The sequence below is a fragment of the Zea mays genome, chromosome 7, assembly GCF_902167145.1.
Source record: "Zea mays cultivar B73 chromosome 7, Zm-B73-REFERENCE-NAM-5.0, whole genome shotgun sequence".
NCBI lineage: Eukaryota > Viridiplantae > Streptophyta > Magnoliopsida > Poales > Poaceae > Zea > Zea mays.
In genome coordinates this window covers 92,439,641-92,463,900 of record NC_050102.1, presented here as the reverse complement: position 1 = coordinate 92,463,900, position 24,260 = coordinate 92,439,641, and the positions used below count along the sequence as shown (strand labels likewise).

Below are 24,260 nucleotides of genomic sequence, written 5' to 3'. Positions count from 1 at the left end.
CCTCTAGATTGTCCTCATGACACCTGATGGGATAGACACAAGACTTCTGGTTATTATTATATAAACCAGAAGCCTCTCCACAAAGGTGAAGGATGTCTGAAACCATATTGATGTCCTCCGTCATAGAATGGATGAAAAGAACCACATCGTCGGGATAAAGAGAAACCCGGTGTTGCAGCCGCCTAGAAGAAATAGGACCGGTGGCCCAGGCTATTGCAGCGAAAGCATCTTGGCGGTCGGCGGCAATGGAAGACGAAGTGATCCACCGCTAGGCAGTTGAAGCATTTCCCAACTAAATGCGATGGAACCGGCCTACGAAGCCGAGGCGTCACATCCTTAATCCTTCTCTTTCTTGATCTTCTGGAGTCCCCTTTGATCCATCCGCCGGCATCAGAAGGATCCAGACGCTCCTAAGCTCTGACCGGACACCAAACCTTTCGTGGTGCACCTGATCTCAGCGACCGAACACGACGAACCAGAGCACGACGAATAGGATCAATCGCCGAGGTTTTCGAAGCGTCGTAGCCAGCCGTCGAGGCTGCAGAGCCCACCTGGCCCTGGGAAGAGAGAAACGCCTCTCTGAAGGAGCAACGGTAGCCATTACCAAGGTTTTAAAGTCGTCCGACTAATCGCTAGAGCGAGCTCGATTAGAATCTCCGACTCGACTAGAGCGACTAGGAAGCAATTAGTCGTCCTAGTCGCCGACTAATCGCGATTAGTCGTCCGACTAGGGGTAATGGTCGACTAGTTATGCCTGTTTTGGGCCACTAATCAGGTCTTTGTTACATGGGCCAGCCCACCATCTGTACAGCACAAACATTGTTTTGCCCTACCTATACCAATACGGTACACATTACGCAGCGCACAGTCGCGTGTGCACCCTTATCCAACGTTGCCGCCCCTTCTCCATCGTCGCCGCCCTCCTCTCCTACCGCTCTGCTGTGCTCCGGCAACCCTCTACATATGCTCCTGAAGTCCTGACCTCCTGACCTTCTGTTGTAGTCACTGACAACAGCCTACAAGTTTGACATTCTAATAATTCCTGGAGTTGAAATCAGTGTGTTGTTGTACAATCCAAGGTAAGTGATCTTTATCTTTTACTTTTAGTGAAACATGTTTGTACAGTTATATTGTGATATTGTTATAAGATTAGTTGATCTGCAATATAGTACTGCTGTCCTGGTACAGCTATAGTGTATTGTTGCCCTGCGGTCCTGCTACAACTATACACACACATGGTCCTGTTATAGGTGGACGACTAGGCTCGACTAATTGAGCAAATCGACGACTAATCGTAATTAGTCACCTTATCAGTGCTCAGGCGACTAGAGTCGACTAGCCGACTTTAAAACCTTGGCCATTACCACGTCCCTCATCCGAGAACTCCTGGACGGCATAGTCCCAGACTCCCAGCGCTCAAACTTGGAGCAACCTCAAGAACGAAGAGACGAGGGAAGGAGAGAAGGGAATACTGACGCCTGAGGAGGAGAGAAGGCTTGGGAAGGGCTCGCCGTAGAGGTAGACCTTATTTCTTTCTCCTTTTAATATAATGATGTGCAGCTCTCCTACGTGTTCGAGAGAAAAAACGGGTCTAGAGAAGTTTAGCGCCTCCTAACTGCAGGTTCTTTAATTGTTTTTGTTACAGAAAAATAGATTAATTCATTAAATTAATTCCACTTTTTTTAGGTTGATAGTTTATTTGTGGGAAAGAGTGGATCCTTCTCATTTCAGGATTAATCATCTTGAGTTCTCTGTTGAGAATGGAAATTCAATAATAATAATAAATAAGTCTTAAGTAAACTATTTTATTCCTCTTTTTCGAACTATATTTCATTCATATGATAGAATATGGGTTTAAATAAATTGTATCTTTGCAGAGTGTTCCCCGATAAATACTTATTTCTTTTATACAATTTTCTCCATAGATAGCAGGTTTGAATTAGTATACAAAAGCAATGACTATTCATGATTCCATCCATATTGGATCAATTATCGATACCATTTTGCAATAAAATTAGAGGAATGTTGTTGTCAAGCGCCTCAGCACCTAACAACGCCGGACCGCGACTACTCAGTCCGTAGTCGTGCTCCAGGCCTTCACCATGAGGGAAATCCCCACCGGCGGCTTGAGAGTAGCGAGATAGAGAGCAGGTTTAGGATAATTGATTTCTTGATTCCTTTCCTCCAAGTTTGGTTACAATATATATCCAATGCCCCAACTAATCACTCCTAGATTTAAGGCATGGAAAGGAAACTAATCTCAACTAATCACTCCTAGATTTAAGGCATGGAAAGGAAACTAATCTCAACTAATCACTCCTAGATTTAAGGCATGGAAAGGAAACTAATCTTTTATTTCTAAATCTGGCCACTAACGGTGGTGTTGGGGACTCGTTCTCAAATGCTATGAATTAAGAACAAGGCAACATAAAATGTTAAATGTTAATACCCTTCGTCCAATGAAGCATTATCCCTTTAAGGATAATGAACTTCAGACGAAGGTTAAAGACGATACAATTACGAAGGTTGAATCTTCGTAATTGAACTCTAATAGATTATATAAAATAATACGAAATACGAAACATTAAAGACAAATAAATTATAAATGAACAACATCACTTTTATATTATCTCCATTCAATGTGTCCAAATATTAAATACATTTATACCTCTGCCTTGACAAAGATTAATTCCCGATTGACGCAATTGCAATTACAGGAATGCGTGAACAGTAAAGAAATAATGTTCACTATTTATAGGCACGGGACACAGCCTGTGAGGAATTACAATTATGCCCCTCATAAAAGTTTACAACAACGACTCGAACATTTATGGACTAAAAGGTCATTCTACTTTTAAGTCGGTTTGTAATTCCGAAGCTTCATGAAGAGGAACCTTCGGTCATCTCATGCGGACAGCTTCAGCCGAAGCTGTTTTTCTCTGCAGGACCTTCGGCGACGAAGCATGGTCCCAACAGTAGCCCCTTCGCGGTGTTAGATCGTTTTTCGTAACGAGCTTGATCCGTGAAAAAAGTCTCTTAGGCTTCGGGAAGCCGAAGGTCCGAAAAACACCTTCCCTGAGCTCGTTGTCGAGAAACGATTCAGTTTCCGAGCGCGTAGCGGTCCCACCCTGCAGAGTTACTATTTGGTCTCTGCGGTCCACCGCGCAGCGGGTGCAAGCAGCTGTTCGCCTGGTGTAAAAATCCTGACGATTCACCTTCTGACCTGCAGCACTATATAAACAGACGGGTAGGTGTGAAGTTACCACAGCATTCATTGCTATTGCACTGTTTTGCTGCCAAAATTTTAACCATAGCCGAAGCTTGACTCTCGCAATCAAACGAAGCTCCAGTTTAAAGCCTACTTCGTCAGAAGAAAAAGCTTCGGAAGAAAAAGTTTTTAGTTCCCAAAAAATTCATAATTAAATGGCCAGAGTGCGCTCTACCGCTAGGGTTGAGCGTGAGGGAGGCGAGGCTGAAGGATCGGAGACTGTTCCTATCTCCGAAGCGATGCAACGATCTGGACTGGTGACCTCGGAAGCAATCCGTACTGCCGAGACAGAGCAGACTGTTGCTGAGACAGAAGAAGTTGTTGCCGAAGCGGAAGAAGGAAATATTGAGGAAGCTGATCCCGATGACGATTACCATATTGCCGTGCCAAGCAAACCCAGCCACTTGGACTTCGGAAAGTCGACTGTCTCCAAGGCTGATCTCTCCAAGATGGTGAAGTCAGGTTATTTCAGTGAGAATGAGAAAAAGCTACTTCGCTTCGGGGGGGGAAGAAACTACCCCGAAGCCAGGAAAGGATGAAATAGTCATTTTCAAGAGCTTCCTAAAAGCTGGGTTGAGATTTCCCTTAAATAGGATGATCTCTGATGTGCTGCAAAGATTTGGCATCTATTTTCACCAACTGACTCCCAACGCGATTGTCAGGCTCAGCGTCTATATCTGGGCTCTCCGAAGCCAGGCGGTGGAGCCTTTTGCCGATAGCTTCTGTCGAGTTCATGAGCTGCATTACCAAACAAAAGCCAGAAAAGATGGATTGCACGAAAATTTTGGTTGCTATAACTTCGCTTATCGGAAAACCACGAAGTTTCCCGTGATCAGCTACCGAAGCAAATGGCCGGCCGGCTGGAAATCAGAATGGTTTTATGTCAAAGTTGACAAAGACAAAGAGAAGCTGGTTCAGAGCCCTCTTGAACTAACCTTCGGAGAAACAAGACCCCGATGCAGAATGGAAGTAGAAGGTCCAACTTGGGCTGCTCTGGCGAATTCAAAATTATTGCAGAACATATTGGCACTAGAGATTTAGTGCAGGAATTCCTGGCCTTCAGGGTTTTTCCAACTATGAAAGATTGGACAATGTCGAAGCTTAAAGGGGAAAAGAAGAAGGGGGAACTGGTTCGACTGCCCTACCATTACAAATTCAAGAAATACTTTAAAGTACCCTGCCAAGAATGGCTTGATACAATTGAAATAATGAGCAATGAAATTCTTGGGAATTACTCTAAGAAAGAGGACCAACTGATGACAGCGGCCTTCGGCACTCGGCCGAAACGAAGGCTGAACAGGGTACTTGATGCCATAGGATTTGAATATGCTGACTACGGTCGACTGGGCGGAGATGCTGGGGGCCCGAAGCGAAAAAGGATTGCTAGCACTACTGACGAAGAAGTCATCAAGGCAGCAAAAAAGAAAAAGAAAGATTCTGACAACATTAGTGCTGAAGAGTTAAATACTGAGCCGAAGGTGGCTACAACAAAAAAGAGAAAAAGTGCATCGCCAGAGCCGGAAACGCCGGTCCAAGAAGAAGAAACTCCTGCTTCTCCTTCTGCTGTTGAAGTAGAAGAAATTATGAAGGTAATGACTGAACCTTTGCCTTTCAGGCTAAGTCCGCTGGCACTGGAACTGACGAAGTTTTTTCAGAAGGACAAAGCAGCTTCGGCAATAGAAAGTCCTGCGAAGCCAAAAAAGCGGAGAATTATTCAAGTAACAGATGTGATCCATCAGACGCCGCCACCGGCAACGGTGTCAAAAACTGTTTTTGCTGAAACTGCCGAAGCCGAAGCTACTGAAATGAAAACTGCTGAAGCTGAATCCGGCGAAGCCGAAACTACCGGGGCCGAAGCCAGGGCCACCGAAGAGTCGAACCTGAAAACCACACTTGAGGTTATTGACAACATACTGCTGAAAATGGCTGAAGAGGAAGCTACCGTGGCTACAATGAATACGGCAACTGAGAAGGGGAATGAGCAAATTGATGAAATTTCAGAAGAAGAAGATTTTAACTTTCAAGATTTGCTCGGACAAGAATTAACGGACGCCGAAAAAGAGGAGTTGAGAAAATATGCCATATCTTGCGGATACAAATCGGGGGCTATGCTTTTTGGTGGGGTTAACGAAGGGAAATTAAGATGCCTTCGGAACCGCACCGAAGCCAAAATTGTTAGAACCCTTTCCAAAAGCATTGGCTTGCCGAAGCTGGAAGCGGACTTGTGTCGTTATCAACGACACCACATTGCCGGAAGCTTGCTTTATGCTAACTTCAAGGTAACAAATATTTTTGTTATTTTATTATTATTATTGTTAACTTCTGTGTTGTGTTCTGACGAAGATCACTTCGACAGAGCATATTGTTAAGCAAGGTTCTAAAGATGCAACAAGATCTGGAGGAAGAGAAAAACAAAACCGTCATTCAAGATTTGGCTGAAAAAGTTGAAAACCATGAAGGCAATCTGAAAAAGAAAGACTTCGCAATTCAAGATCTTGAAATCATGGTTAAAGAGCACGAAGGTGCACTAGAGAAGAAGGATTTTATTATTCAGACCATGGAGGGCTCTTTGGCTGAAGTCCAAACTGAAAATGACAAATTAAAAAATGAATTGCTCCGTCAATCAGAAAAATTCGAGCAAGAAAAGAAATATTTTAAGGCAAGCCTGAAGACTGAAGTGGATAAGTACTCAAATCTGCAGAAATCCTTTACAGAACTTCAGGAAAAATGCTTAAGCTTCGGCATCCGATGTGTGCAGCGGCTGAAGGACGTATTTCACTCTGTCGGAGCTAGCTCTTCGAAATTTACACCTTCAGCTGAAAACTTGCCAAGAACATTAGAACACATTGAAGGCGAAGTTGATGCCCTTGATGAAGTTATTGGTGGGCACGCTGACTTCTGCGCCCTGGTAGCTTCTCGGGGCACAGCTGCTGCTTTTTTGAAGGCTGGCTGCACACATGGAAATACTGTGAACAGATCAAACTTCAGCCTGTCAGCTTCAGATTTGTTAGATATCCCAAGCTTAGCCAGAAGCATCGGAAATAGATTCATGACCCAGATCTGGGTAAGTGGTGGGCGGAAAATGGCAGGCGACGAAGCTCGAATCCATCTTAAGCCGGTAAAAAACTTATGCTTGTTACTTTTACCTTCTCCTTTGAAATAGGTGTGTGTTTGATGGCTGTAGCCCGAGTGTTGTGATCGCCCTCTCGGCTGCAAGGGAAGAGATGTTGTGCTGGCGTTTGGCTGGCGCTAAAGCTCTCTCTTCTTTCCATCTAGAGGAGTTGTTTTAAGAGTGGTGTATTTGGTGGTGTGTGTCTGTAAGTCTGTTGTTCATGTTTTTTGGGGTTTCACCCCTTTTCTCTTCTTAATACAAAAATACGCAGATCTCCTGCGTATTCAAGAAAAAACGAAGCTGAAGATTGACAGTGCTGAAGTTTGACAAAACTGAAGACGAAGCTTTAGCTGAAGCTTAAAATTGCTTATAATGTGCTTTCCTGCAAAAATTCTTGGAGAAACTTTTGTAATATAGATATGGAGTTACTTATGTAAATTTGTACATACCTTGTAATATATTTTGTCTCCTTTAACCGCATCCAGTCTGCTTTGCTGTGGACGAAACTTCTCTTTTGAGCCGAAGGCGAAAAACACCTTCCCTTCTTTTCGTACACAACGAAGCATAGAAAATTTTCCTTCGGATCTTTTTCCCTACTTTTCTTTCTGAAGCACCTATCTTTTTTGTGTAGCATGATGATGATTCTATATATGTCTAAATGGATGTTCATGAATACAAATGACATGATGATATGTTATGTGCAAATGAATATTAGGACACATGCTCAAAAAACCATAAGCACGGCCCTTCGTCCCCTCAAGAATGATAAAAATCTTTTTGCCGTTTACTTTTCGCTGTATCAGCGTTGACTTTTCGCTGTAAGCCTCTCTTAGGAGCTTCTTCGCCTTTTACTTTCGGCGGAATCAGCGTTTATTTTTCGCTGTAAGCCTCCCTTAGGAGCTTCTTCGCCTTTTACTTTCGGCGGAACCAGCGTTTATTTTTCGCTGTAAGCCTCACTTAGGAGCTTCTTCCTGTTTTCTTTTCTTTCTCTTTGCACTCGAGGGTGCGTTCTCAGCTTTTACATTTACATTTTTGGGGGATATCACTCTTATAGAATTGAAATAAGGAAAAGAAAAATTACATGTTGTTGCCCCATTAAAAACCTTTCTCCCCCTTTGGAAAGGAAAAGGGTGCCACAAAAAGGAATATAAAAAATTACATCAAACTAAACATAATATCTCCGAAGCTCATCCGCATTCCACGATCTAGGAATGTCATTGCCGTCCAAATCCTTCAACCTGTAGGAACCAGGTCTTGACGAAGATACTACCAAAAAGGGGCCTTCCCACTTCAGCTGTAATTTGTCTACTGTTTCGGGGTTGGCTACTCTTCGAAGTACCAAGTGTCCTGGTTCAATGTTCTTCAACTTGACCTTTCTATCGCGCCATTTTATTGTTTCAGCTTGGTATTTATTGATGTTTTCCACAGCTTGGAGTCTGATTCCTTCAATAGCATCTTTTTCTACAGAGCAATCAGCTTCGTTTTCGCCCTCTGCCGAAGCTGCTGTCCTTATTGATCCTAATTTAGCCTCTTCTGGGGTTATTGCTTCGTCACCAAATAATAGTTTAAAGGGTGTAAAGCTTGTTGATCTTGAGATGGTTGTGTTATGACTCCACACCACTTTGATTAACTCGTCTGGCCACTTTCCCCTTGGCTGATTGAAGATTGATTTCATTATTCTTGTCATTATGATCCCATTGGCTCTTTCAACAAGTCCATTTGATTCTGGGTGTCGGACTGATGCAAAATGGATCTTCGTGCCGATTTGATTACAAAATTCTTTGAAGGCTTCAGAATCAAATTGTGTCACATTATCCACAGTGATAGCCTTCGGTACTCCGAAGCGACAAACAATGTTCTGCCAGAAAAACTTTTGAATAGTAAACGAAGTTATTGTGGCTAAAGGTTTCGCCTCAATCCATTTGGAAAAATATTCCACTGCCACCACCACGTATCTTAAGTTCCCCTGTGCTGGTGGTAATGGACCTAGCAAATCCAGACCCCACCTTTGCAACGGCCAAGTGGGTTGTATTAACTGAGTTAAAGACGAAGGTTGTTTTTGATCTCTTGCACATTTCTGACAACCTTCGCACTTTTGAACTAAATCCGCTGCATCCGAAGCTGCCTTTGGCCAATAAAATCCTTGGCGAAAAACCTTCCCAAGCAAGGGCCTAGATCCAATGTGTGATCCACACAGACCTGCATGTATGTCCTTCATTAACTCTATACCTTCGGATCTGTATAAGCACTTGAGTAATGGGGAACAGACCCCGCGCTTGTATAACTCCCCTTCTATTATAACGTATGGTCGAGCTCTTGCGTCTATTCTCCTGTTATAAGCTTCGTCGTCTGAAAGAAAATTATCCTGAAGGAAAGAGATGATCTCAGTTCTCCAATCTTCACTATAAACGGGGGATATGTTAAGGATTGCTCTTTCAAGAAGCTCGACCGAAGATGCTTTTATTGTTTCAAAAAATACTTCCGAAGGTACAGGCAGCCCCTGGGCTGCTGACTTAGCCAATAGATCAGTGTATTCATTTTCTCCACGAGAAATATTTTTGACAGAGAAACCTTCGAAGGAAGCCTCAATCCTTCGGACTGTATCTAGATACTTTTCAAGCTTCGGGTCTCTTGCTTTGTAACTTTTGTCAATATGACCAGAAATAACTTGGGAATCAGTTTTAAGGATGGCTCTTCTGATTCCCATTGCCTTTAATTTCCGAAGACCCAAAAGCAGAGCTTCATACTCGGCGATGTTATTTGTGCAACTAAAATCAAGTTTTGCCGCATAACAAGTTTTAGCTTTAGAAGGTGAAATCAACACAGCAGCCGCTCCTGCTCCGAAGGTTCCCCAAGACCCATCGCAAAACACTGTCCATGCTTCGGCGTCTTTATTTGTTTCTTCCTCCTGAGCCCCTGGCGTCCAGTCAGCAATGAAATCTGCTAACGCCTGGGACTGAATCGAAGATCTATGAACATATTCAATACAAAATTCATTGAGCTCTGCAGCCCATTTTCCAATCCTTCCAGTAGCTTTCGGTTCCTCATAATATCCTTTAGAGGTTGTGAAGAAGGAACAATTATGTTGTAAGCTTGAAAATAGTGTCGAAGCTTCCTGGAGGCCATCAAGACAGCATACAGTACCTTCTCCAACTCTGTATAATTTTTCTTTGACAAACTAAGAACTTCGGAAACAAAATATATTGGGGCCTGCCTCTTAACTTGGCCTTCAAGCTTCTCCTGAACAAGTGCTGCACTTACCGCTGAGTGCGAAGCTGCCACATATAATAACAAAGGAGCCCCTGGCGTAGGTGGAGTTAGTGTTGTCAAATCTATCAAATACTGTTTCAATTCTTCAAAGGCCTTCTGCTGGATTGGTCCCCATTAAAAGACTTCGGCTGACTTCAGCACTTCGAAGAATGGTAAGTTTCTTTCCGCTGATCTAGATATAAATCTATTGAGAGATGCCAGCCTTCCTGTCAATCTTTGAGCCCCCTTTTTTGTACTTGATGGCTCCATTCGAAGTATAGCTTCGATTTTACTTGGGTTGGCATCAATTCCCTTTGTTGAAACTAAGCAACCAAGAAATTTCCCCTTCTTTACTCCGAAGACACATTTTTCTGGATTCAGCTTTAAACCGGCCTATCTAAAATTAGCAAAGGTCTCTTGTAAATCAGCAATGTGGTTATCCTGCTTCGTGCTCTTTACAATGATATCATCAACATAAGTTAGTACATTCCTGCCTATCTGAGAATGGAGAACCTTTGCTGTTATTCTGCTGAAACTTCCTCCAGCATTCTTAAGCCCTTCAGGCATCCGAAGGTAACAGTATGTCCCACTAGAGGTTATGAAGCTGGTTTTTGGCTCATCTTCCTTCTTCATCCAAATTTGATGATAGCCTGAATAGCAATCCAGCAAACTCATAAGTTCTGATGAAGCTGCTGCATCGACTAAAGAATTTATCCTTGGCAATGGGAACTCATCCTTCGGACATGCCTTATTGAGATCAGTAAAATCGATGCACATTCTCCATTTACCATTGGCCTTCTTCACCATAACAGTGTTAGCTAACCATTCTGGGTATTTTACCTCTCTAATAACTCCGGCACTGAGGAGTCGTTTCACTTCATTCCGAGCACCTTCGGCCTTATCATCAGACATCTTCCGAAGCCTCTGCTTCCTGGGTCTGAAGGATGGATCAACATTGAGCGAGTGCTCGATAACATCCCTGTTAACTCCGCAAAGGTCATTAGCTGACCAAGCAAAAACATCTTTATTGTTGAACAAAAACTTTATCAAGGTTTTCTCCTGCTCTTCGGACAATTGAGATCCCAATAGCACCTTCTAGTCTGCTATATCCGCACACAAGAGCATGGGTTTCGGCTGATCAGCCGAAGCAGCTTTTTCCCTTCTGAACTTGTACTGCTCACAAGCTTCAGTTCCATCTATATTATGGATTGCTTTTGAGTCTGTCCAATTTCCTTCGGCCCTTCTGGCAGCTTCTTGACTTCCATGAATGGTAATGGGCCCTTGGTCCGAAGGTATCTTCATGCAAAGATAAGCTGGATGCAGAATTGCTTCGAAGGCATTAAAAGTACCACGACCAATGATTGCATTGTAAGGGTACTCCATGTCAACAATATCAAACATAACTTGCTCAGTCCTTGTGTTGTTGATGAATCCGAAGGCCACTGACATTGAGATTTTGCCAAGTGCTACAATCTACCTTCCTCCGAAGCCGCAGAGGGGATGTGTGGCATCAAGAATTTTATCTTCGGGCTCTTGCATCTGTCTGAAGGCCTTAGCAAATATGATATCAGCTGCACTGCCTGTATCAACCAAAACATTGTGGACCAGAAATCCTTTGATAACACAAGAGATAACCATAGCATCCTTGTGTGGGTAATCCTTGAGTTGAAGGTCCTCTTGGGAAAAGGTAATAGGAATGTGAGACCATCTTGACTTGACGAAGGGTCCTTGCACCCCGACATGTTGTACCCTTCTCTGTGCTTCCTTCTTTTGTTTCTTGTTGGCTGGTTCTGAACATGAACCGCCCGTTATCGGGAGAACCAGCTTCGGAACCGAAGCAGCTCCAGCTTGAATATTGAACGAAGCCATTAGCTCAGAAAAGTGGAAGTGAGTTCACCGGAGGTGGGCGCCAATGTTGGGGACTCGTTCTCAAATGCTATGAATTAAGAACAAGGCAACATAAAATGTTAAATGTTAATACCCTTCGTCCAATAAAGCATTATCCCTTTAAGGATAATGAACTTCAGACGAAGGTTAAAGACGATACAATTACGAAGGTTGAATCTTCGTAATTGAACTCTAATAGATTATATAAAATAATACGAAATACGAAACATTAAAGACAAATAAATTATAAATGAACAACATCACTTTTATATTATCTCCATTCAATGTGTCCAAATATTAAATACATTTATACCTCTGCCTTGACAAAGATTAATTCTCGATTGACGCGATTGCAATTACAGGAATGTGTGAACAGTAAAGAAATATTGTTCACTATTTATAGGCACGGGACACAGCCTGTGAGGAATTACAATTATGCCCCTCATAAAAGTTTACAACAACGACTCAAACATTTATGGACTAAAAGGTCATTCTACTTTTAAGTCGGTTTGTAATTCCGAAGCTTCATGAAGAGGAACATTCGGTCATCTCATGCGGACAGCTTCAGCCGAAGCTGTTTTTCTCTGCAGGACCTTCGGCGACGAAGCATGGTCCCAACAGGTGGCACCTTCCTGTGTCGCGCGAGCAGCCCGCTCTGCCGCGCGCCTGATGTCACGACAGCGCCTATACGTTTGCCCGTACATGACATCTCCCCCCCCCCCCTCGACGTCCAGCTCGTCCTCGAGCTGAAATTGGGGAAACTTGTCGCGGAAATCAGCCACATCCTCCCAAGTTGCAGACGCAACGTACTGACCCTTCTAGTGGATGAGCACCTGGCGGACACCGCGCGCCAAGCGGAAGCGTACAGCGTGCTCCGGTTCTGGAGTCAACCCCGTGAAGCATGGGTGGCAATGGGGGAGGCACCTTCGAAGGATCGCTGATGAACTTCTTAAGAAGCCCAACATGGAAGACATCATGTAGCTTGGCACGAGGGGGCAGGGCGAGGCGGACAACAGCCTCGTTGATGCACTCGGTGATGCGGTACGGCCCGACGAAACGCGGCTTGAGCTTGCCCCTGGACAGCTGCGGTAGGGAAGCGGCAGCGCGCTGTCGAAGGCGTAGAAGTACCCAGTCGCCCATGACATAGGAGACCGGGCGGTGCAGCTGGTCGTAGAACTTCTTCTGGACGGCTTGAGCTTGCTCCAGTCGATAGCGGACATCCGCGAGGAGCTCTTCCCGAGCAGCCATGGTCTTGGCCACAGCAGCCACCCGCGTCTCCCCCGATTCGTAGGACCGGATGGATGGAGGATCCCGACCATACACCACCTTGAAGGGGGTGTCCCGGAGCGACGACTGGTACGCCGTGTTGTAGACGTACTCAGCCCATGGCAGCCAACGCAGCCACTGCTTGGGCCGGTCCCCCGTGAAGCACCGGAGGTACATGACGATGACTTTGTTGGCCGCCTCTGTTTGGCCGTCCGACTAGGGGTGGAAGGCGGACGTCATCTGTAGTTTGGCCCCGGATAGCCTCATCAACTCTTGCCAAAACGTCGAGGTGAACACGGGGTCCCTGTTCGACACCATGGATTGAGGAATCCCATGGAGGCAAACAATCTCGCTGAAGAATGCATGTTCCATAGACTCTGCACTGTAGGGGTGAGCCAGCGGGATAAAATGACAATATTTGCTGAAATAGTCCACCACGGTGAGGATCACCGACTTGCCCCCCACGCGGGGCAGAGCTTCGACGAAATCCAGGCCGATGTCGGTCCACACGGCCTGGGGAACAGGTAGGGGTAGAAGCAGTCCCGCCGGATGGAGGTGCTCCGATTTGTTGCGCTGGCAGGTAGCGCAGGCACGGACGAAGTCTTGCACCACCCGGCACATGGCGGGGAAGTGGAAGTCGCGGCGGAGGCGAGGGAGAATGCGCTGCACCCCTTCGTGGTCGTCCTCGTGTGTAGCTGCCACAAGCTCGTGCAACAGCGGCGAGTCCGGGGGAACGTACAATCGGGCGGCATAAGCCACCATGCTGTCCAGGAGAGACCATGGCACCTCTGGTACCCGCGGCGATCTCATCTCTGATGGCGAAGAGGGCGGGGTCCTGTAGTTGCGCCTGGCGAAGTCGGTCGACGAAGTCGAAGCGAGGTGCAGAGAGAGCCAAGACCGACCCCTCCTCGTAGGTATCGCGTCGAAATAGGGCATCGGCGACGGTGTTGGCAGCGCCCGGCTCGTACTCGACCGTGAAGTCTGTAGAATGAGAGAAAACCCTAACAAGGGTTGGGTGATGTATTAATATACTTGAGTAAACTGGGCCAGGCCCATTACAGAGGGGTGAGATAGTAATTACACAGGAAAAACCCCAAACCCTAAACGAATATTCTAACACCCCCCGCAGTCACAACTCTATCATGTACAGATGTTGAGACTGGAGCGAAAGTCTAAAAATACACTCGACGGTAACCCCTTGTGAAAGGGAAATGTGCCCTTAGAGCCATTTCTATAATTGTTTTGGTGATTAGATGCCCAACACACTGTTTTAAGTTTATAAGTGCCAAGATGCAAATCAAGGAACAAGGTATGTCTCCGGACTTAGTAAATTGTTTTTGGGTACTAACATGTTTATCTAAGTGCTAGAGGCATGGCCAAGAAAAGAGAAAAAGGATTGAAGATGTTGTCCGCCGATGACGGGGACGACTTTTCCTTCATCGTAGCCATCTCGGCCTTCAGGGTGGACATCTCCGTGGTGATCGATTGCAGCGCCCCCATGACATCCTTGATGGTGGGTTCCTCCATCGGTAGAGGCTGCGTGGAGGAGGCAGTGGAGGTTGGCGGCGATGGTGGTGGGCTAGGATGAGGGGCGACGGCTGTGGAGGACTGGTTGGAGCGCGTGGTAGAGGATCGACGTGACCTTGATACTAGGTTGTCAAGCGCCTCAGCACGTAACAACGCCGGACCACGACTACGCAGTCCGTAGTCGTGCTCCAGGCCTTCACCGTGAGGCAAATCCCCATCGGCGGCTTGAGAGTAGAGAGAGAGAGAGAGAGAGCAGGTTTAGGATAACTGATTTCTTGATTCCTTTCCTCCAAGTTTGGTTACAATATATATCCAATGCCCCAACTAATCACTCCTAGATTTAAGGCATGGAAAGGAAACTAATCTCAACTAATCACTCCTAGATTTAAGGCATGGAAAGGAAACTAATCTTTTATTTCTAAATCTGGCCACTAACGGTGGCACCTTCCTGTGTCGAGCGAGCAACCCGCTCTGCCGCGCGCCAGATGTCACGACGACGCCTATACGTTTGCTCGTACATGACAGTTGTGGTAAAACTTCGTTTAAAACGATGTGGTAGAAAGCAACGTGCGATTTGAAGGACATGATCGATTGTGGATTTTCCTATCCATCATTTTCCATAGTAATGAAAATGCTCTTGGCTCGACAGAGTCTGTTCTATTCGTCCCGAACCAAATTTTCGCTGGGTTGTTTGTCAGTAAAGTAAATAGTACACGATGGAGCTCCGTTTTTCTCTCTCGAACACGCAGGTTCTTTATTTGGTTGGCCATCAACAAGTGTTGGACTTCTGATCGCTTGGCAAACCGGGGCTTACCCCACCAGCCAGCCTGCCCTTTCTGCGACGTGCGACCAGGTGGAGGAATCCATCAACCACATTCTTTCTGCATGTGTGCTCTCCAGGGAGGAATGGGTGTGTTTATTGAGGGAACTCGAGCTGAATGTTTTGCCGCCCCGCTCCTCGAGCCGGTTTTGTTCTTGGTGGAGAAAGGCAACTGTTTCCATCGAGAAAGGTCTGCGGAAAGGTTTTGATTCCTTGGTCATCCTAGTCACCTAGGAATTGTGGAAGCATAGAAATGCCTGCATGTTTGATGGCATTCGACCTCAGGCACAAATAGTTCTTGCCCAAGTGGTTGTGGAGGGTCACTTGTGGTGTCTAGGCGTCTAGCCGGGGCCTCTGGACTGCAAGATCTCCTTTAATGGAGTGTGTCTGTCTTGTAGCCGCAAGGTAGCTGTGCAGGGTCATTTTGTAGAGGTTGTGTAAGTGCTGTTATGAGTTCAGGGAGGTCTCGCTCCTCCCTTTGTACTTGGTGTTTTTCTATCTTAATGAAATGACACGCAGCTGTCCTGCGTTGTTCGAAAAAAAAACATTCAAAACAATAAACACAGTGAAAATTCTAATAGCATGTAGGAAAAGAAAACCATTATTGACCGGTGGTTTTGTTTCTCTAAAATCAATACTTTCAAACAAGAAAGTAATTAAGTTCAAATTTCTGTTATGCCTAATGTAACAAGTAACGATTACCGGCTAGAACAGTCGACATGGAATATAAGTACCATATTCAGAATATGTCCAAAAGAGATGAAACATTGCTTAAATGGGTGCTCAACTACATATATGTTGTACTCCACATCAGGTGCATGCTCGTTCATACATAATTTTTTGTTAATGATAGAAGTCCATTTTATTAATTTGGGGTTGAACATACTAAAACAGAATGCACTCAAAGGGCATATGGATCAGATTAAATATTATCGAGAGCAATCTATATTTTTTGTCATGTCTTTAGCAAAAAAAAGATGTTTTTTTGAAAGAAAACAATGTAAATGGAAAACTTAAAGAATGAAAATGCACACCAGGCCACCCGCAACAAGATGATCAAGCATTCCTGGATATGTTTGCTTCACATCACTCCGTTTACCAATCCAAAGAAATTTCTGACCATCCTTCTCAACATACCCATTCATATGAACTCCATAAGCCTGTCGTAAATGTAATATCAATGGCAAATGACAAGGTTTTAGCAGTTTTAACAGATACGTGGACAGCTGATGGATAAAGAGATAAAGAACAATAATATGAGTAAATTTGGGGCATTGAGAGCAAGATTAGCAATGTGATGGTACCATTAGATGTTTAGATACTTGATGATAAACATATATTAGAAGAGGAAACAGTATAACATACTTTTATACCAAAGTAAGGAGCAGCAGCACGTTCCAGAGAGAAGTACACAGGCATGCCATAAGATGACGTTACTGGGTAGAGCTGTTAGAATGCAAACTATTATCTGAACACAAAACTAAAGGCATATATAAAACAAGAATGGACAAAAGCTCAAGACATACAGGAAAAAGAGGGACAACTTTTCTTAATAAATTTAACAGGAGGTTTTTCCTTTACCAAAAATGCTAGTTTCTAGTGATGACGACAAAGGAATGGGCATACATAACTTTAGATCATTCCAACAAGTAATTATCATTTGCGTGCAAATCTTTTAACCCCCAATAGAAGAAACATGAATGAGTTCAAAAATATTTGTCGCTACAAGGCTGATTTAGTCTATAACAAAGTATTCACCAACCATTAAGTTTAGATGACTACTATAAATTTTCAGTATCAATGTATGTAGCCATGCTAATGCATTTTTTATTGAAGCAAGGTTGACAAGGATGAATCAAAAAATAACTTTCCAAATGTCAGACTGAGCAGGTTGTTTATCTCATAATTTTATTAAAAAAATGTACATAAACCAGAAGATTGACAATGTCAGATAGACAAGTGCACCAAAATCATTTCATAAAAATAGTTGATTAGTGCATTTAGCCATCCTAAGTACCTCATTTCGAATACCTGGAATCAATTCTCCAAGGCTTTTAATGACACTTCCAATAGCATGTGTTCGGTCTTCTGGAGTCCTTAGTGATGACTGGAGAGACACATGCTCCACAGTGTTGCTGCCATTGTCATCCATGACAATGGTAAAAACATCATGAAAGTCTCTGATGTGTTCGATAAATCTGAAATTGGAATCAGTATCAGTATGTTAGACACCTCAGAATGAAACTTTACCTGCAAATTCACATTGAATCACGAGTTATGTATCCTTGACCAGCAGTTCAGTACGGTCATAGACGCCTGTTTGTCAATCTGAACAGTGAACAGCAATAAGTAAAAGCTATGTTCATCCTATCATGATCATTATGTTTCGAGATACTTTATTTTAAGGAAAAGCTGCTAACATGCGACTGAAAGATCAATGTTTCAGTTAGTAGTTACCATAAAGAGAAACCCAGGTACACTTTTAGATATGGTAACAACCAGAAGCTACCAGCTCCATTCTTAAGAAACCTGTTGCAAGACTTGTGTGTGCTTGCATTGGACATATAATCATCAGTCATCAGCATGCTGACCCAAAGCTTGGTTGATTCTGCTATTATCAAGGAACAGTAGTGAAATATGAAGGACATAATCATCATTCATCAGCATGCTGACCAAGGCTTCGTCGATTCTGCTATTTTCAAGGAACAGTAGCTAGGTGTATATGGAAGCTTAGAAATGGGTGTGTTTGAGGGAGCGTCACCTATCATTGGTAGTATCATGGGGACTGTAGCCAAGGAGGCTAAGCTTTGGTGCATGGCAGGAGCCAAAGGGCTCCATAGGATATGGCCATAGGGCTCCTCCTTAGCTTGTAGTCGTAGCTAGTCTGCAGTGTTCTTAAGGCGCCTAGGCGAGCAAGCAAACATTCCGAGCGCCTTAGCGCCTAGGCGACGCCTAGGCGGGCAAGGCGGCTAGGTTTAGCCGAGCGCCTGGACGCCTAGGCAACGCCTTAAAAACCCTGCTAGTCTGTGTGGCGAGTATTCTCATGATGTTTTTGCCCCGCAAGGGGTTGTAAGAGTCGTCTAGACTCCTTTTTCTTTCTTCTTAACAGTTCTCCCGTGTGTTCGAGAAAAAAAGTAGTGACAGATGAAGACATGGGGTAATACTTTGTTCTGTACAATTACTACATTGTTGACTGGTGTGATGCATTTAGCTTATTCTTCTGTCATGAAATGGACTCAATCACAGAGGGCATATGGAGGTTGAGGTTGTCTTCGCCCTGTCAAATCACAAGCTGCGTCACCAAGCAGCGAGTGGCCAATGCTTGGGCTGAAACTACTACTTTGACCTGACTTCGCAGAAAATGTGGTAGCTAAACCTTACAGGGTGTATTTCAAATCAAACAGTGTGGTAAAGCAGAAGACAAAAATAGCAATGGTAATGGACGAAGTGGTAAAAACAGAGCAGTTTCTGTTGATATTGCAGCTCACCAGTTCCTTTCAATGGTAATGGTATATTACTAAAACAGTGACTTTGCTCATCCTAAATCATTAATGGGCTGAGTCAGTTCATGTGGTTGAGCTGGTGTATATTTTTCTTTCCCATTGTATATGCGGTGTTTTTGGAGGAAGTACCTCCCCCCCCCAATTTTGTACTATTTCTTCTTGTTGATGAAATGGCATGCAATTTTCCTTCTTGTTAATTGTGTACTAGAGCAGTGACTTTCTGGTGGCATGTATCAAGTTGATATCCGTTTATATATGAGGTATTCCAAATCATTATTCAGAAGCGCTAAAATTTTGCCTGGTTTTGTATGTTCATTCTGCTACTGCACTTTTAGTGTACAACAACATTATAATTTTGATTAGAAACCCTATAAAACAAAACTTAGGTTGACGCATGCGACTCCAAATATAGTCTGCAGTCTTACTAAAAAAACATTGAGATAATGAAGATCCATCTGGAAATCTGAACTTCCTATGGAATAGATGTTTCTGAGAAGACCATATCTGGTATAAGACTTGGACATAATGGCATTAGGATTTTGGCCAGCACTATCCTAGCGAACTCATATTATACTGTGTATGTAAGAGTATACACGAAATCAGTCCCAATTAGTTATTCCATATAAGTCCCTGATGTCCATGCTTCTTTAGAGACGAGATGGACACATAACGATTCAGAGAAGAAATCCCACTCACCCCTTGTGGATGTACCCCACGACCTGATCCTCCACAGAGAACTTCACGAACTGCCCTTTTTTATCCTGAAAAATCCCACACACAAATACACACATTCACAGGTGAAGGCGTTCGCCCACATACCGAATTACCCATTGCCGTTTGGTTCACATATTTTATATCGTATAGTTTAGTCTAACCCTAATAAGATATCATACCAGAAATTGAAACCGACTTATTTAAACTTTTACCATTGGTGAATCATTATTGTTACATTTTGTGAACCAAACAGCACCTAAACAGCATGTGAGAACGGACGAGAAACTTACCATTCCGCGGTTGCAGCTCTTGACCTTCCGGAAGTACCCGGAGAGGTCGGACTCGTCGCCGCGCCCGCCGTCCCCAGCGACGCGGAGGGCGTCGGCCCAACTGAACCCCGCTACAGAACTGGGCGGCGCGGCAGAGGAGGCGGGGAAGCAAAAGCGGCGGCTGGTGAGGAGCTGGAGACGGGCGGGGAAGCTCCAGCGAGCGGCGGCAGTGGTGGTGGCCATGGCGGATATCGCCGGTCCCGGTCGAAGTTTGCACGCTACTTATGTTCCAGAAGAGAAATGTGCCCCATTCCAGTTCAGAAAAAACAATAATATTAGTCTCTTTCTTCTCAACCAACCCAAACCTCACATCTTCTTAGCTTAATAAGGCCATGTTTGGTTACATAAGTCCTAACACTAAATCTATTCTATATCTATATCTATATTTTATATATTATATTTAAAGCACCAGTTTCAACGGTCATCACGCGTCATTTTTTACAAATAACTCTTCACAACTATTTCAAATTAATTCGTTGCATGCATATAGATGGTCAAACGGTGGCCCGGTATGGACCAGACGTCCGCGGGCCACAACTCTGACCTAGGCACGTCATGCCGACCTGACTGTGCCGGGCCAGCCCGTTAGACCGTCGGCCCATATATATATATATATATATATATATATATATATATATATATATATATATATATATATATATATATATATATATATATATATATATATATATATATATATATATATATATATATATATATATATATATATATATATACTGTATTTATATATTACACCTGGGTGCATTCAATATAGAGAATGCACCCAGGCCGAACCTATGTGCCAGGTCCGAGCTCCGGACAGAATATTTTCACTTATATATATATATATATACTTAAAGCACCAGTTTCAACGGTCATCACGCGTCATTTTTTTACAAATAACCCCTCACAACTATTTCAAATTAATCCGTTGCACGCATATAGATGGTCAAACGGCGGCCCGGTATGGGCCAGACGTCCGCGGGCCACAACTCTGACCTAGGCACGTCATGCCGGCCTGACTGTGCCGGGCCAGCCCGTTAGACCGTTGGCCCATTTGATTAAATCGGCGTAAAATATTAAAAAACAGTGCAGGAGGTGGGGTTCAAACTCATGCCCTGATGGAAGAAGAGCGGGAGACACTGGGTGAAGTTGTCTAACCAATAGAACATCATGCTCAGATGTTTTTAATATTATATATATATATATATACGTTTTTTGTAAAATAAAAAATATAAATGTGTCGGGCCGGGCCAGCACTATGGCCCGAGGCTACAACCCAAGCACGGGACGACGTTATTGGCTCTTGCAAGTATTAGGTCGTTTCGGAGACCATATTGACGCAATGGACACCATGGTGTTTGAAGTTGCTGAATTGGATGGAGCAACAATGATTGTCAATCTAACAGTAAAATGAAAGTTATTTGTTGGTTTTAAACGTTAGTAATTGCTACGAAGTAGCATAATTTATATGCAGTGCATCCAGTTTTTATTGATGCCTGACTTTAGCAATCACTCCATATTTTGATGTATCTTTTTTATAAGTTTGACTTCATGTGACTTACTTTAGAAACTTGAGCTCGGAAACTTTCTCTTATTTAGTCTCTATATGGTGGAATTATGTCATTTTATAATTTCTATTCGTTCTCACTTCATTGATCGTGTTGTACCAAGACATATTGCATGGAGTAAACAATAACATCAGTTAGCCAAATCAAAAAAATATTATACAGAGAGCGGAGACAATTAATAAAAAATTTTGAAATTTTTTTTGATGGATAGTTTACGTGGGTAGTGTTGTAAGCCGTCGCAACGCACGGACAACCGACTAGTTTAGTTTAAGATCATGTTTGGTTTCATTAGTCATAGGACTAAAGTTTAGTCGAGGGACTAATCTTTAGTATCTACCCTATTTGGTTCTAGAGACTAAACATGATCTAAACACAGTTAATGCAGTATACAAATACCAAAATGCCCTCGTGTATTGTGTTGCTTCTATCTTTACCCACCAACATCAACTGGCGCCAACTAAATACCCGCCAGCAGCCTGGCGCTACCAACAGCAGCACATAAATAGCAGTCTTGCGCCAAATTATTCTAGTTGCAAACTATTCTTCCTTTGTAACAAATTCATGTTTCTTCATACTGTGTCGGACTGCTTAGTTCTTCCTTTCTTCATAATGTCCCCTCTTCACACAGCTGCCGGTGGTCGGATGGGGAGAAGAAGGGGCGAGCGGCTGGCCGGCATGAAGAGGGGAGCAAGCGGCTGGCCGGAGTGAAGAGGGGAGCGAGCGGCTGGCCGGCGCGGTGAAGAATCAGTGGCGGTTAGGGTAGGGAATATTTTTTGTCGTTGCGGCTCAAGGGCTGGGAGAGGAATTTTTGTTGTTTAGTCCCGTTTAGGAGCCCTTGGAGGGACTAGATACTAAACTAGTTTAGTCCCTCTATTAATTCTTGTGTTTGGGGAATTAGGGACTAAAAGGTAGGGACTAAAGATTAGTCATATGGAACCAAACAGAGCCTAAGACTAAACTTTAGTCAATACCATGTTTTGTTGTAGTGACTAAACAGATTTTAAATACATTAAATGCAATACATAAAGACCAAAATACCCCTATTCTTGTTTCACATCAGTTTTTTAGACAATGGCAATTGGAGTAAATGTTACTCTTTAGTCCCTTTTAGCACTCATATGAGGGACAAGAGACTAAAGTCAATTAGTCCCTACTTTAGTAATTCTGTTTGGCAAAATAGAGACTAAACAGGTTTAAAAACCAGGGACTAAAGATTAGTCCCTCTAACCTTAGAAAGTGAAACAAATAAGTGGCTTCCCTTTAGTTAATAGTGGATTGAAGATGATTAAAGACAATTAAATCGTTTATTAGTTAAAATTAAATAGAAACAGATTTAATCTCTTTTAGTCTCCTCGGGTTCCGCTTTAATACTATCTCGAGCGGACTCCCTATCACACTCTATATCTTACTCTCTATTTCAAACTCTATTCTACAAACAGTGCAATGTACACAGGGCCAGATTTGAGTATGGGGCCGCCAGGGCGACGGCCCGTGGCCCCCAAATCCAATGAACCCCTTCCCATTTATGTTAATTTAGGCCGAACAAAAAACTAAAAATAATAAAACTGAATTGTCTTGTCCAGTCATCTTGTTTGTTTGCCTCTACCGCTGCTAGGACGTGAGTACACGACACTTTTAATAGTCTGATTTCTCCCGGAAGCCCTTCTCCTTGGTCGTAGGCACTAGGGTTTAGAAACGAGCCGAGCCGGCTTGGTGCAGCTCGGTGGCTGACCGAGCTCGGCTCAGCTTGGCTCGTCCATTTCACGAGTTGGGGAAACAGGCTCGGCTCGGCTCGAAGGCGGCTCGCGAGCCACACCTTGATATTATATAATTGCATTATATAGTGAATTATTAGTATATAAATATGGAATATATAGATATTATTCATTATTATGAGTAATCTAAATTATTAATTGTCATATATCTATCATGAAACCCTAAGGAACAAACTAACAATCTATAAAATTAACCAATATCCATCATTATTTTACATATTAAATAATTTGCACAACTCGCGAGCCGGAACGAGCTGGCTCGGCTCGGCTCGCAACGGGAACGAGCCCAAAAGGCGGGCTCCGCTCGAGGCTCGCGAGCCGAGCCGAGCCGCTCCGAGCTCGAGCTTATTTGCCAACCCTATAGGCACATACAGGTGGACTGCTAGTTCCTATCCTAATATATCTATTGCTTATCATGTCTGTGACTGTGGCATCTGAAAGGGAATTAGGCTTACACCTTTTTCCTAATTAATTTTGGTGGTTGAATTGACCAACATAAATAATTGGACTAACTAGTTTGCTCTAGTCTATAAGTTTTACAGGTGCCAAAGGTTCACAACAAACCAATAAAAAGACCAAAGATGGGTTCAAACAAAGAGAGCAAAAGGCAACCCAAAGGCACCCTGGTCTGGCGCACCGGACTGTCCGGTGTGCCACCGGACAGTGTCCGGTGCACCAGGGAACTCGAGGCTGAACTTGCCACCTTCGAGAAAATGGGAGGCCGCTCTGCTATAATTCACCGGACTGTCCGGTGAAGCACCGGACTGTCCGGTGTGCCAGCGGAGCAACGACTACTTCGCGCGCAACGGTCAACTGCAACGCATTTAAGACTTTTGATGCATCCTATGTTTTAACTAACAAATCTGGCAAGGTAGTTGCCAAGTATGTTGGGGGCAAGCACAAGGGGTTAAGGACTTGTGTTTGGGTACCCAAAGTTCTTGTATCTAATGTCAAAGGACCCAAGACCGTTTGGGTACCTAAAATCAAGAACTAAACTTGTTTTGTAGGTTTATGCATCCGGGGGCTCAAGTTGGATCATCGATAGCGGGTGCACAAACCATATGACAGGGGAGAAGAAGATGTTCTCCTCCTACGAGAAAAACCAAGATCCTCAATGAGCTATCACATTCGGGGATGGAAACCAAGGTTTGGTCAAAGGATTGGGTAAAATAGTTATATCATCTGACCACTCCATTTCCAATGTTTTTCTTGTAGATTCTTTAGATTATAACTTGCTTT

The 24,260-nt window shown here is 43.7% G+C and overlaps 1 protein-coding gene across 4 annotated transcripts in view; it reads right to left on the bottom strand.

The window, feature by feature from the left end:
- LOC100217273 (nudix hydrolase 24) overlaps positions 1-19,969 on the bottom strand; it is a 31,684-nt gene extending 11,715 nt beyond the window's left edge. For 2 of the 4 annotated variants that reach the window (XM_008652794.3, XM_008652795.2), the window contains exons 1-5: positions 19,637-19,967; positions 19,329-19,393; positions 17,147-17,327; positions 16,495-16,575; positions 16,164-16,289 (exon numbers count right to left, since the gene is read on the bottom strand). In XM_008652794.3, coding sequence (XP_008651016.1) covers positions 16,164-16,289; positions 16,495-16,575; positions 17,147-17,327; positions 19,329-19,393; positions 19,637-19,858 — 675 coding nt within the window. In that variant the 5' untranslated portion in view covers positions 19,859-19,967. Of the gene's footprint in view, positions 1-13,567; positions 13,784-16,163; positions 16,290-16,494; positions 16,576-17,146; positions 17,328-19,328; positions 19,394-19,636 lie in introns of those variants that run through there. The other 2 variants (XM_008652796.3, NM_001143625.1) reach the window with 2 other exon arrangements.
- Between the last annotated feature and the right edge of the window lie 4,291 nt (positions 19,970-24,260).